Source organism: Penaeus vannamei, chromosome 23, assembly GCF_042767895.1.
Source record: "Penaeus vannamei isolate JL-2024 chromosome 23, ASM4276789v1, whole genome shotgun sequence".
Lineage (NCBI taxonomy): Eukaryota > Metazoa > Arthropoda > Malacostraca > Decapoda > Penaeidae > Penaeus > Penaeus vannamei.
In genome coordinates, this window is record NC_091571.1 from 27,665,415 (window position 1) to 27,680,414 (window position 15,000).

The 15,000-nt window shown below is 34.6% G+C and overlaps 1 protein-coding gene across 1 annotated transcript in view; it reads right to left on the reverse strand.

Moving 5' to 3' along the window:
- Nucleotides 1-5,666: 5,666 nt before the first annotated feature.
- LOC113818230 (ubiquitin-conjugating enzyme E2 G1) overlaps nucleotides 5,667-15,000 on the reverse strand; it is a 37,314-nt gene continuing 27,980 nt past the window's right edge. The window contains exons 5-6 of the mRNA XM_070137848.1: nucleotides 12,114-12,215; nucleotides 5,667-10,465 (exon numbers count right to left, since the gene is read on the reverse strand). Of these exons, the coding sequence (XP_069993949.1) occupies nucleotides 12,141-12,215 (75 nt within the window). The 3' untranslated portion in view covers nucleotides 5,667-10,465; nucleotides 12,114-12,140. The remainder of the gene's footprint in view (nucleotides 10,466-12,113; nucleotides 12,216-15,000) is intronic.

Here is a 15,000-nt window from a genome sequence, read left to right on the forward strand (position 1 = left end):
ACGTCATACTGTAGAGAAAGGTGTAGAGTGGTGATTATGGATGCATAATTTTGATGGCTGATTTTAACAGCTTTGGATTGTGTGGCATAGTGAGTTGACATTCTTGTAAAATTGATCAGGACTGATGTTTGGCTGGGGGTATTTTGCTTATAGTGATAACTGTTCCCATGCTGCTCACTTCTTTCGAAATACTTTGGAGCATTCAGTGATTATGAAATAATGAATGTCTGATGTGGAAGAAAATAATGATGAAGGAAGAGGGAGATTAGAGAGAGAGGTAAAAGTACGCTAGTATGCCCTATCAGAGCACCAGCATAGGGAGTTTGAGTGTGAGACATAGGAAGTAGAAGAGAGGAGAATAGAAAAGTGATCCCTATAGAGAAGGTGGTCCAGAACAGAGCAATGAAAGTCAAGATGAAGGGAAGGAGAGCAAAGAAAAAGGTCAGTGCATGAAAGGTTTAGGTGTGCAAGTTAAAGTAATTTGGGTGGTGTTAGAAAGTGTTCCCAGTGAACAGCCTTGAGAAGTATTGGTAGAGTCACCCCAAAGAATGTAGTCGCAGTTGAAATCACTTTGTATGGTGGTTGAAGTTGAGAGTAAAATTCCAAATGCATTACAATCAATAGGAAGAGAAGGGATAAAGTAAATTGAAACAGTTGTGATTCAGCGTTACAGAAAGATGCGAATAATAGAACAAGGGACAATGGTTTGAATAGGGAGGTAAAGCGCCCCTTTTTTTTCTTTCTTTCTTTCTTTTCTTTTTTCTTTCCTTTCTTTCTTTCTTTTTCTTTTATGGAAGTGCAAACGGAGTACGAAGGCTGTTCAAGGACTGACATTCAGCCAGTCTTTCATCCTTCCAGTATGGCTCTCACACTTATGGATGTGGACAGAAGAAGGGAGTGAAGAAGAGAAGGAAAATGAAAGGGAGAGAAGAAAAGACCGTGCAAAATTAGTTGAGGTGAGGGCTGAGGTCCAAGGTTGGGTCTTAGTATACGTATTCTAAGCTTCTCCATGACAACCACGTGCAAGGGATTGGGAGGGTCAGGGAGGCTAGTTGATAAAGGGAAAGCCTCAATGCCTTTATTAAGGGTAAAAAGTCTTCATTACTGGCCATGGTAAGCCTGAAATACATTGGAAAGATATAAGGTCCACCTTTCTGGGTCCCCATGAGGGTACGGGCTAGACAATTAACCAAAGGAATACTGTGCCCATGGCTCCCTGAAGCTGTTTATGGCTGGCAAAAGGTCGGCCTTTCCTTTTTTATAGCACCTTAGGAAATAGGGGAAGATAGGGACGAGAGAAGAAGAAAAGACTGCAAAATCAGTAGAGCCGATGGCTGAGATCCAAAGCACGGGTGATCCCCTACCTTGGGCCTCAGTCTGTCTCCTACGCTCCCCATGACGACAGTGGGCAAGGGATTGTGTGTGGGGGGGTGGGGGTTCATCTGGTATGTCTTTTAAGTCAAGAAAAATTACTAACACTTGAGTCATGGCATGCAAATACAGATGTGATGTTTCAAAATGGGCAACCGGGTCAGCTTCAAGCACGGCGGAATCCATATTGGGAGGCAGAGACACAAGAGAAGTGGAATCATTCCAAAGACTATGGCAACAGTTGAAATCATCAACTCTGAGGAAAGGTTGTTGGTGTTGAGAATTATTCATTTACAGAAGAGCCATTATGAAACAATCAATGGGTTATAAGGAAAGCCGAAGTAGGAAAACCTGGGAAATGAAATAGAGGGGAGGGTAAATGAGTGTTTTCCCGCACATTATTTAGGATCTTAATAAAATATCAAAATTTAACATGACAGTTTCAAGATCTAATTTTCTGGCAGCTTTGTGGTCACTGGCCTGTCAGCTACATATTTGAAACAGTACACCAAACCAACACTCGAGAACATCATACTAAATGTTTATTTGCTACATAGCCATATATACAACCAGTGATGGGCATCGATACACAGAATTGTCTAAGGCTTTGCTGGATATTGGCTAAAGCGATTCCGATACACTGAACCTTCGAAGACTATTAAAGCGATGTCGATACCAATACATGTATCGCCAATACGTTTTTGTAAGAAAATATTCCAACTGATATGCAAATATTTGATTTCGATGTTTGATGCACTGCAAACAAAACAGAGAGAGAGAGAGAGAGATAGATGCAGAGAGGGAGTGGAGTGGAGAGAGAGTTCATGAGTGACTAACAGAGAGGGGAAGGGCAGGAGGAAAGGAGGAAGAGGGAGGAAGAGATAGATAGAGTCCGAAAGAGAGAGAGGGGAGGGAGGAGATAGGGAGCGACACGCACGCATGCACGCACGCACATGAACACACATATGAGAGAGAGAGTGAGGTAAGACAGAGAGAGAAATAAACAGGGAGAGTCACAGAGAGAGAAGGGGGAGGAGAAAGAAGGTCAGATAAATAGAGACAGAGAATGAACAAGTGAGGGAAGGAAACAGACAGACTGAGACAGTCAGGTCGGGTGGGTAGATAAATTTGTATGATGAATTGAGAATAGTGCATGATTTAGAAGGATTTCCTTTTACAGCATCAATATGAAATAGTCATAAAAAAGCCAATAACCAGTTCAACATGAGTATCAGTAAACTATATATTTACAATATTCACTTTTACAAAAACTAAATCCAATACCTGTAATCCCTTTTCATTCCAGGAATACATTTTCTTCCTATTAAGTTGATACTGTACACAATTTAGCATTTCAAATGTAGCAATAATTGAAAGGAACAATAAAAGAGAGGAGCATAACCTGAAGTGCTGTATCACACCACCTTTATTGGTCTTAAGAGAAAGAGGGAGGAAGGTCCACAAATACACGTATCTTTTGCCACTAAAAACATACAGTAAAAAAAGCAGGAGTCTTTCTCCAATTACTGGAAGGCTATGTCAATAGAAGTCAATCAAACATATCACTCTTAAATGTGAAAAAGTTGAATTAGTCAAACAAATGATAAATTATTAGAATTTTGAAAGTGCACAGCATGAACTAAAATGGGGATATGATGGTTTTAAAATGAAAGAACAAATAACTGAATCAAGTGCTATCATGCATATACGACGTATCACCTCAGAAAACATGGAAAACAAAGTATTGAAAATATCTCTTCTCAGTATACTTATTTCATCACCAGATATTAAAGAAAAGGATATAGTCTGCTTTATGAACAGCTTCCAATAGCATAATCAACTGTCATTTCACTATGATATGCAATCACTTAAGATGGTTAAATCCTGCTCAGCACCAAACAAAGGAAGTCAGAGAGGGGAAAAAATGATGCAAAAGTAAAGTATTTAGTAAAATGGAGGGATGATATTCTGGTTTGCTTTCAGAGAATTTTAGTGTATTGATCCCATACAGCAAAACCAAAAGAATTCTGTAGATTACCCAAACATTCATGTGACTACAATACGAAACCTGAGAAATGCTTCTTCATATTTAAATATATACAGATCTCTGACATCCTACACAGCCTGTTAACAGCCAAGATAAAGGGTATAATAATGTCCCAATCTATGCTCCTGTTACCTTGCTCACCTTTCCAGAGTTTTTTTTTTTTTTTAAGGTTCTTTATATTCTACTGTAAACAGAGGTCAAGCATTTATTTTATAAAAAAAGTGAAGAAATTTGCCACTTAAAAATTAACAGTAAGTACTAAATGTTTCACTACTGGAGACAAGACAATGTCCTACTTTATAAACTATGTGATAGAACATGCATCACTTTATTTACAAAGGCATTCTTGAATAGCCTATCTCACCTTCAAAATTTGCTGGTTCGAAATTTTAGTTCACTATTTAAATTGATGAATAAAGTACTTCCCCTGAAAGACGGACTTGAACAATCAAAGACCATCAAACTTCAACAAAATATTGCAATATTGCTCTGAAAAAATCTGGTTTAGTTTAATAATCTCTGTTTAAATTAATTCTTATATATTAAAATGTGGTGTCGAATTTCTGCTACAAACAGTTTTCCGTGGAGCAAACCTCTCTGTACCCTTTTCAAAAGGCCTAATACAAGAGGTTTCTTAATACAAGATATTAACAAAATAATCCAGTACAGAGGGCATGTGAGCCAAAAAGAAAAAGAGAAAAATAATTTATATTGAATAAGCAAAAGAAATAGTCAAGTTCGAATTCTTTACACAAACAATTCAGTCTATTTTTTCTCATTGTCGACTCCAAACTTATAGTGAAGTAGAATTTTCTTTTTATATTCTTAAACATTCTGGAATATCCTTGATTATCTAGTCTAATTACTTTTGTGCTGCCTTTCCTGGTATGGTTTTTTCTTTTTTGTAATTATACATCCATCTTTTTGCTGGGTATGCAAATGAAAACAGACCAAATTATCAATGATTTCATAAAGTATAAGGACATTGTATAATGACACCTTTTTTATGACTGATTTTCACAATTTATTTGTCAATGTAAAAACTAGTACCTTGTCACAAAGAAGTATCTGTTGTATGTAACAGTTGTGATTTGAGAAAATTAATAATTATATGAATTCAGTCATCTTTTTTATTTCAAGGAAAGAAAAAAGTACTGGTTTTAAAGTTAAACAAACTGAAATTGATGTTATGAGGTAGACTTGATGGTGTAAACTTGTTATAACTGGATAATACGGAACTGTAAGCCTAAGATCACATTTGATACACAGAAATGGATGGAGACAATCAAGAAGCTCATTGTATACTGTTAGCTTAATTATCATAAGACTGAAGGAACAAAAAGAGGAAAATTCGAACGATGACACTAATACATCTTTTGGGGAGACACAAATTCAACCTTTTATGGAGCAAGTTGATGGGACTGTTAAGCTTCAAAATTCTACTGAATGATTAAGCTATATATATATCATGCCATGATATAGTTTGTCTCATCAACCAGGAACTTCACACAAACCCCAGTTTTGTATTTGATTTTTTGCAATATTCAGTGAGATTTCTCAATGGATTCTGGTTGGGTGTGATTCTTAAAAGTATTTTTGGCGTGTTCCACTATTATTATTAACACTACTATCATCATTATTATTAGGAGCAGTATTAAATGCCTTGTCAACTGTAATCAATACTGATACCTATTCCTAAAATCTTTTAATATTTCCCCTATAGACCGTCAAATAAAAGGAAGACGTATGACAAATTCTTTTTCATAACCCCTCATAGTAAAAGATATCATAATACTACAAATAATAATAATCATAGTACAAATAATAATAATGAATCAGAATGATGATAATAATGATTCAGAATGATAATAATGATTTGTGAAGATTAAGTTAAAGATAAAAGATGACTATAAAAAAAATATGGCAATAAAAAATGATGATGACAGATGAAGATGGAGATAATAATGACAATGAAGATGATCATGATGATGGGATAAAAATTTAAAAAATAAAATAAAAAAAGTAATCTTAGGTATTAAAAAAGTATTACATGTAGCAACTTAAAAGGTAAATGTATAATTTTCAAAAGTATAGTTGAGCTTTACAGAGAAGAAGAGAAAAAAAGAATGAAGAACTGCATGTTTTTTTTTAATATAGTATATAAACAAAGGGACTAATTGAGAGCTAGAAAAAAGAAAATATATATGTGGGAGACAAGGTCGGCATCAGTAGTAATAACAATAATGAGTAACATCTGTTATTTCAACTTTATTATCATTGACAGTAGTAATAATTTCATACCAACACTAGAGCTACTGGTGAATCATACTGGTTTCCATCTCCCAAAAAGATAATGAAAAATATGTTTAGTATCACTCATCAGATTACACAAAATATACAAAGATAATCTATAACACATTATAACAAACATATGAAGTCTGAAGTCCCAAGTCATCCCGTGTTATAAAAACTTTAAAAACCATAATAATGTTTTTAAAATACAACACACAACAGGTCTCTGAATAAAGGCAAACTAAACTAAAGATTTTTAAAATAATTTTATGTGGCAAATGATTTTCAAACACAGCTGAAATTTTTCATGTTTTTTCTTTTTATAGAAAATGAGTCTGAGCACACTGTATGCTGAATTACATAAATCAAAAAGCTCTTCAGTATATATCATAAAATATATCAAGAGATATAGCAAAGCTCTAGATGTATGGGCATTTTCCTGCAGTCTTTTGTTAGGAGTTAAATTATATATGTCACATAGAGAAGTGTCAAGGAATCCCATATACTCATCTGTACGAATGAATCGTGCAAGCAATGTGTATGCTACTATAATCAATGCAACTGACAAAAATGAATGCCCAAATATACTTGCAGTTTTTTAATGAACAAAAAAACAACTGATACTGCTAGGTGGAAAGAAAATCTATATATAATAAACCCTAGCTAAGCCGCTCCTGTAGTATACACTACCATATATCATCAAACATTACTTCCAACTTAAGTTCTTTTTTCTTATCCCTGAAATGGCCTTCTATAAAACTTTGTCATTCAATGAAACACTACATGATCTTAGCTGTAATAGATCTTCTTGAGATGACCATTCACCTGTTATCACTCATGACTACAGTAATGCCTTGTTTAAACACATTTGCTTTTACTATACTTAGGCATAGCAAAATCAACTTCTTGAAATCCTTCCATTTAAAGAACTAATAATAGCAAAAATATTTATTAGTAATAATTAGCCCTTACGGGACTAAGACCCCTGGAGTGTGACACTGTGCAAGCCAGAATAAAATCATGTTAACTCTAAGTAATTTAGAAGTATTTTTGTCCAGTGTTACAGAACTTACAATACTTATTTCAAAGCATAAAATGAGGCGCTTATAGCATGCATTTTTGATTTAACTGGTTACAAAAAAATAAGACAACCAAAAATGTATATGAATATATTTTGACCAATGTAAGAGCAAAAAAATATCTACTGGAATTATTAATCTATATTGCCCTCAATTAATGAATTTTTAAATCCAATCTAGGCCTCGAAGGTTGATAACGACAATAATTAAACCGACAGTGGTTCATTTTAAGTGAGTGGCAATTAATAAGTATCTTTATTTCCACATGACCAAACTCAGTTGTAAGAACACTGACAACAGGTGACTGCTCAGCATGTCATGAGTCTATATCCTGATCACTAAGATGAGGTTTGGTCTACACAACAGCAAGCTGTGCAATCACCAAGGCGTGGAGAAGTACACACTAATGAATACTTGTTCTCAACTAATTTCACTGAAAATTTTACCCATTTATGAATAATAAATATCAATATTGAAATTGTTATACTACATTAGTATATTCTATACAAATATGCAGCAAACTATGTGCACTTCCACAATAACAACTAAAGAAGTACTAGCAAGCAATGCCACTATTTCTAATGTTTAAATAACCATTATAACAAGCTGCTGTCCTAAACAAGGCACTTCTGTAGAAATATAAGGAGACAGTTGCAAGTCACCTCATTACATTCTTTAAAAAATGTAGCAATACTACTTGGGGGAACTACACTTCCATTATGCCAGTAACAGTAATGTAAAAATTAATGCCCAATATTCTATATTTGTTCTTGATACAAAGAGCACATCATTCAACTCCTTCCAGGTCCTACTTGTACTCACAGCAGATAGTAGTTTATAAAGGGCAGTAGGCACAAGCTCACTTGGAAGAATCAGGGAATAAGGAAGAGCAGGCAAAACATGGCGATACTCATTTTCCATCACCCACTAGGGTTTTTTTTCATTATTTTGTATGGCTTTTATGTCTATAGTATTGGAATTGTATGATTAAATTAACATTGTGATCAAGATATTGCAAAAATATGCTTAATGTAGGCAAATCTTAAATAGATAGAGTATCTACAATATGATTTTACTCAAGAGAATGAAATCAAATGTATTAAGTAAGAATGCCAATGTACACTCACTTGACAGCTGGCAACCTGTATATATTTTGGGATAAAATGGGAATATTATCTTTCCCAATAATGAAATCCTTCAGAAGCTTGGTGTTTATTGAATATAAGGACAGCTACAAACTGTTACTTAAAACATATTGCAGGAATATGGAAAAAAAGTATAAAACAAATGTTCACAGTAGCAGTTCATAATGTCCAGTATCATATCACACTTTGTTTTTTTCATACTAGGGCTTTCATTAATTGCCAGACTGGGCAAGGACAGTGCTACCCTAACCCCCTCAAGGCTTACCAACAAATTCCTTGCCAATTGAAACTCAGCCCTAAAGAGGCAGGCAGATACCACTGTCATCCCCTGGGCCCAACATTTGCACAATGAGACAACTTAACACTTGAGGTATTAAATCCTTCATGGGGGTTCTACAGAAGAACATGTAGTCAACTAACATGGCAGAGTCAAGCTAGGTGGGATGGAGCTGTACTTAAAAATTGTTCATTCACTGACCTGTAAAAATTTGCAAGTGGACACCCTCAACCACTTCTCATGCACATGGTAAACTTTTGTATTTTTGTGGAACACCTTGTACACCAACTCAATAAAAACAAGCATGGCCTAGACAAAAGAACAATGGTGTTCTACTTCCAATCCCAACACATGTGCTTTACTTTCAGCAATATACACTTTTAACATAGGTAGCTGCAGATTTAAGAGGGTGTCCCTTCTGGAAGGTATGGTTCCCTATACTTTATATATAAAAAAGAATGGACAAAAAAGGAAAAAAAAAAAACAGATCAGACATAAGTAAACTGAACAAAATAACAGAAACGAATGAAAGCATTCCCTCAAGAGTAGCCCAACTCTGTGGTTTGCAAAACGTTATAATTTATGGCCTAAACTTAAAACAGGGCTGGTAACAGGCTGAGGTCCCTTGAGCAGTCTCCTTCCATGAGTAGAATAGACGAGTACTGTGATTGGATGAACTGCAATTCACGACTACATATGCCCCTCCATGATAAAGTGAGCAAACAGTGTACATACTTCCCATAGTTTTGAATGTATTGTAGTATAAAAAAAGAAGATCAACTGCATTTCCATTCTGTGCAATTGCACTTTTTCACTATAAAGTTTAAGGCTCAAGACTTTAGTTGCAAATCTAATTCTAAATTCATTATCTAAAAAATATTAACTATCTAATATTTTTTGAATTTGATAATTCTATTTTCAATGAGATCCACTTTTTCTTCGTCTTCTTTAAATGTAGGACCAAACACTTAAGCAAAAACTGTGGTCAAGTAGTGCCAGTGATAATCAGGACTCCATTTTGAGACTACGAAAACACCTCAAAATTTGGCTGCTGACTATCCCAGTTGGATATGGGCAAGGCTCTAACCCATGGTATCCAAGTGCATCAATTGCTTCTGTTAAAAAATAAACAATGGTATGCTTAAAATTATTATAAATTTTGGAGGGTTTCCACTGCTATGAAAATCAGAATTGATTTCCTCTTGCTCAGGACCAACATAACAATGTCAACGTTGACACAACTTGAAGCAATCAGTTGACAGAAAGAAAAGCTGCAATAGAAGCTTAATTCAGGATGCATAATAAATTTGTAATTTCCTTCTAATGGTAGGACTTTACCAAGTAGTTTTAATATCTATAAGAGCACTGTGGATATAAGTAAGGAAAGGCTATCTCCTTGCTGTCTTTACTTCCACAAACTGACTGTCGTATCTAGACGTTAACCCACCTGGTCTTTCCTGAGCAAGGTAACAAACTCTCTCTTTTGCTAAATTTCAGAAAAATCAATAAACACATCTTCATCATGAAAAGGGGGAAAAAATAGGTAGGACTTGAATGCCTTAGCTGGTAATGGGCCTATTTTAAAGAGGATATGTGAGTTTGAGGCCTTGCTTTGACACAACTTGGTGAAGTCAATGTCTAAGATATGGCTGATAACTTTTCAATTTTTACTATTTTTCCTCTCCTCTTCTCATCCTTTTTTCACTGGGGAAGTTAATGAGGTTTGACCTTAATTATGATTCACAATGTGACCCTGACCAGACATTTAAATGTGACCCTGATCAGACGTAATGCCACAAGGTTGCCCAAGGCTCCTTCGTTTGGCTTCACTCGCAAGTCTTAGCATCTGGTCCCAGTTTCACGCACCACCAACACACTATGAGCACACTTCTTACCGTCTTTCTAGTGAATTTCTGGACACTTATTTTTTATTTTATTATTTTTTTTTTACAGAATTGTTTATCAACGTGTTTGAACAACCAATATCCATCCATTTCCTCTTTTGAAGTTTGAAGGCCACCTTTGGGTGACCAATTTCACTCTTCCTCTTCATTTTTTTGTTTTTGTTTTTGTTTTTTTGTTGTTTTTTGTTTTGTTTTGCTTTTCCTGCCAACATTTGCAAGACGCCGCAAGACATCTCAGTTATCACTTCTTTTCAGGCTAGTCACAGAGTTGGCAGTTGTTGCTGTCCAAACATGAGATGATGGGTAGTCTCTTGGGAATGGCAACCACATTTTATTACTTTTCTTAAAACCTGCCGATGTAAAGGAAATGTTAGTTTTCTTTACCACATAATATGAAGTGATTTCAAAGCAGTGATAAAGAATAAGCAGGAACAAAGGTTAAGTCATAAAGAAGGAGAAAGAAAAAAGATGAAACACTGAACAAACAACAAGGAGTAAAAAAATAAAAGGTAGAGAGAAAATGAGAAGACAAAACATACAATGAAATACCAACACTCGAACAACTTAATAAGTACTATTCAAAATTTCTGAGCAAGAGTTATTTCCTTTGGACAAATTTTCTGACCAATATTGAATGTCATTATCTCCTTTTGTATGATTAATGCTAATTATCTTAACAATATGCTTATTAATGCTTGGATAATTGCATATTCAAGTAGAATCATACAAGTGAGTGGGTGAGCGGGTAAGAATGTGAGTGAGTGAGTGAGTGAGTGTGTTTGAGTGTATGCATGCAGTTGCTTAATTCATACTCCTTTATATTATTTTCAGGATCTTGAGCATTTCCGGTTTAAATAAAATGCATACAAGTCTGTTGCATGTACCAAGTAACTGGCCGAAACTTTGTCATCTACACATGCCCAGTTATTTGAAAATCATGAAGAGTATCTTTAACAACTGATAAATTGGTTATGAATATACCTGCATTTATTGTGAGAATTACTCTCTTTACTTAAAAACATACAACAAAAAATGCTCATTCTATAATAATATGGATTACTAGGACTTGGCCCTCCCCGAAGATCACTAGTCCAATAGATAAAGTAAGTAAGAAAGAATGGAAGTAGGCAAATAAATAAGTTTTAAAAAATTAAGGCTCTCATAACAAAGTAACAGCAAATAGTATGTAAAAAATCTAAAATACTTTCCAATCCTTTTTTTTGTAATACCAAGTAGAGCAAGTAGTACTTTCACAATGAAAATGCACACTGGTTTCATGTTGCTTGCTCCTTATATTGTGCATATACTATAGCAATAAACAGGTACCATACCAAAATGGATGCAGAAATTGTTTCAAAATAGGTAAAAACTAAAGGCTAATCTTTATGGGTTGGTACAATTATGGGAGCCTTAACAAGTCATTTATTTGAACTGATGAAAGCCCTTTCATAAAACTAAGCCTTGCAAATGAAAGATAACAATAAGAACACTCAAAACTATTCATAACTGAAATGAATTTTCAATGGAAGTTAATGTAGGAAAGTTAATGTAGGAAAAGGAAGGAAGGAAGAAAGAAAGAAAGAAAGAAAGAAAGAAAGAATGAAAGAAAGATAAAATCCTAACAAAATACTGATAGAACAAGTTATATCATCTATGTTCAGTGTGTAAGCATCTGCATGTGAGCGAATGAGTGTGGATGTGATTGTATGTGGGTGAGTGTGTGTGTGTGTTTGCATGTGTGTGACAGTACGAGTGTGTTTGCATGTGGGTCAGTGTATGGATGTGTTTTCATGTGAGTCAGTGTGTATTAGCTTTTGTTTGTGAGTCAGTTTGTGCGTGTGTGTGGGTGTGTTCACATACAGTCATTTAGACGTGGGCAAGTATGTTGGTGTGTGGGTGAGTATATGTGTATCTTTACTTGGTTGTATGGAATTTTGCACATTTGATATATAAATACATGACTCCAAAGACTTTTGAAATACTCGTCAGTCCACATACCAGGGATATGCTAATAGCCTACAGCTCCTAATCCTCTTGACTTCTTCGAACACAACGGGCAACTTTTTTCTTAAAGTTAGTGTAATCTTCACGCCATTCTTTCTGCAATACAACACAAAAGGAATATAAGACTCACACATGGAAATGAAAAGACTTAGAGCATAACATTCAAGAAATAAGACTAAGAAACTCGATACACGACAGCCTTTCAGTAACTCTTTAGCCCTGTTGACACTCCGAGTGAACTTATACATGCCTAGTCCACGGTGATTTAATTTCCTTAACTTTATTTACACACGCATGGCTCCAAAAGTCCTTAGTAAACCAAGGAATCAAATTAGACCTAACTGATCTTACCTGTTTACCCCATTCCTGGAAAAGAAATGATCTTTTTGGAAAAGAAAAGTTTTTATTCTTATTACTAATATGTAAATAATGACATTTATATCAGTATTAATATTAATGATAATGATAATGATAACAGTAACATTTAACATATTAAAGTCATAAAAATAAAAATTTCAAGGAAAATAGTAAACAGATGAGGTAAGGTAGGCCTAAATCTACTCTTTACGTATTCATTCCTTTTACAATAATTTTCTTTTTTCTTTTTACAATCAATGTATAGCTGACTGAATAAATACATTGGCACCCCAAGGTTATTGACCTTGGATTTTATCTCATAACTCTAGTGCATTCAAGTATAACAATATAAGCACTACTGTTAACCCACTAGCACAGGTATATTTTGAAGCTGAAAATAATAGTTTCCGGGTGGCTTCAAAATCGGCACGAGGGGCTGGCGCGGAATCTGCCCGTGCGCTGACCGCTTGCGCTCTGACAGATCCAATCCAGCGTCACACTGGCGGGACACCCCGCATTTCCCCCCCCCCCCCCCCTGGGCGTCTCATATGTGGGACACCTGTTGTAAATGGGTTAAGTAAACAAAGCTAAAAAAAATTGCTATTCACATGTCAATATCCAACTCTTATGGACGGGTACAGCTATAGCAGTCATGATGTAAAGATGAATGCTATGTATAGTCTCATGACTCCTTCCAGCAAGTGAGCAGGTGGGCAAACTGTACACAGCATACGCCCTGCCAGAAAAGCTAGACTGTTGCATAATAATTACAACACGGAAAATTCTGGCCCTGTCATGATAAGATTAAAACAAAATGCAGGAGATAGCATATGAAGTTTTAATTTTTTTTAACAGAATGTTTATGACATCATTCTGCTTTACTGCCTACAGCTTATACTGGCCAAAGGATAATGCTTTCACGAAATCTATTTACCAACAAAATAAATAATAATAATAATAATAAAATAAAAGCAATAATAATAATAATAAAATGAAATAAAAATAAATAAATATACCATATACCCATTTGTTACCTACATCTGCTTTTCAATTTGCATATAAATCAGTGATTCCCACTTTGACACGATAGTTCACAAGTCAGCATAACAAAAAAATACTGTCCATACATGTTTATTTATTCTCCCTTGTTTTAGTCATAAAGCATCTGTGAAATATATATAATAAATCCCAATGTAATTTAGACATAACTGGGTGCCATCAACATTTCTGAAGATGACAGCTAATATTCTCCTACCAAGACAAAAAGTGCAGGACAACTTGATATAATACTTTCCACCCTAAAGGTTCACCCTCTCTAAATTATATATGCTTTAAAAAGGGTAAATTACCGCGCAGTGACATGTGACATTTTCATCTAGCATTACTTTCCCCTTCCACTTCCATATTTATGCAATGATAACAATTCAGGCTTAGATAGGGCTGCAATTAACTGACAGATGTGAAAGTAGTACCCAAATAATGTTTTATAAGATTTACATGAAATATAAATATAAATGTTAAATATATGTTCATGACTGACCAAGGAAGAACAAATGAAAATATAAGAAACGTTTGTTTTCAATTTTCAGATAAATAAAAATTTAGGTTAAATATTAATCAACTAGTAAAGGTTATGGAAAGGGAAAAGAAAATATATGCAAAAGTTCATTATATGCCATGCATTTACATGTTTCTGTATTTATTCCATTTATCTGTAATTATCATTGTCATTATTTTTGAACACTGATCCTTTGACAAGTAAAAGCTGTACACAGTATAGGAGAGGGCATTAACATAAACATTTAAAACATAGAATGTCTGTTTTTTCATTTGCTTTCTTGTGCACTTAGTAAATGTACTTTGTTCTTTCTAAAGTGGCCATGGAAATAGGAAATGTATAATTTTAATAATGAGGTCTGCCTGTTTGTAAATAACAATAACAATTTTCAAATATAAGATATGAAAAATGGAATTACAAATGGAGAAAAAATATATATAAACAAAATCTAAACAACAATAACATCTAACCAATAAAAACCGCTGTTAATCCTCTTCATTGCATTTATTTATACTTTTCTCTAGTTATATCATACACAATAAACACTGGAACTGAAGTTACAAAACAATGCATGAGGTTTAAAATACTTAACCCCTTGAATCCGGTTGGGCCACAGCAATCACGCAGCCAAAAGTACAGGCATTAGGTTACGTAAGTGCCAATGTCTATATTTGTCTTTTTATTTCCTTTTCCTTTGCACAGACTCCATATCATCTCTCTATGTAGTAAGTAATTAATTCAGTACAAGAAAAAAAAATGTAACATTTTGTTATTTGTGTTATATCTTATTCTTTCGTAACATTCAGTTTTCTGTAAACAACAGGAATAGGAACCTAACCTAACCTAACCTAACCCGGAATTGGTGTCCTCCTAGAGCCAGCACCTTTCCAATCATGACTACCAGACATTAGATTCCACACTTGTTTCTCGATAGGAACAATGCAAATGCCCCTTTTTAAAGGGGCA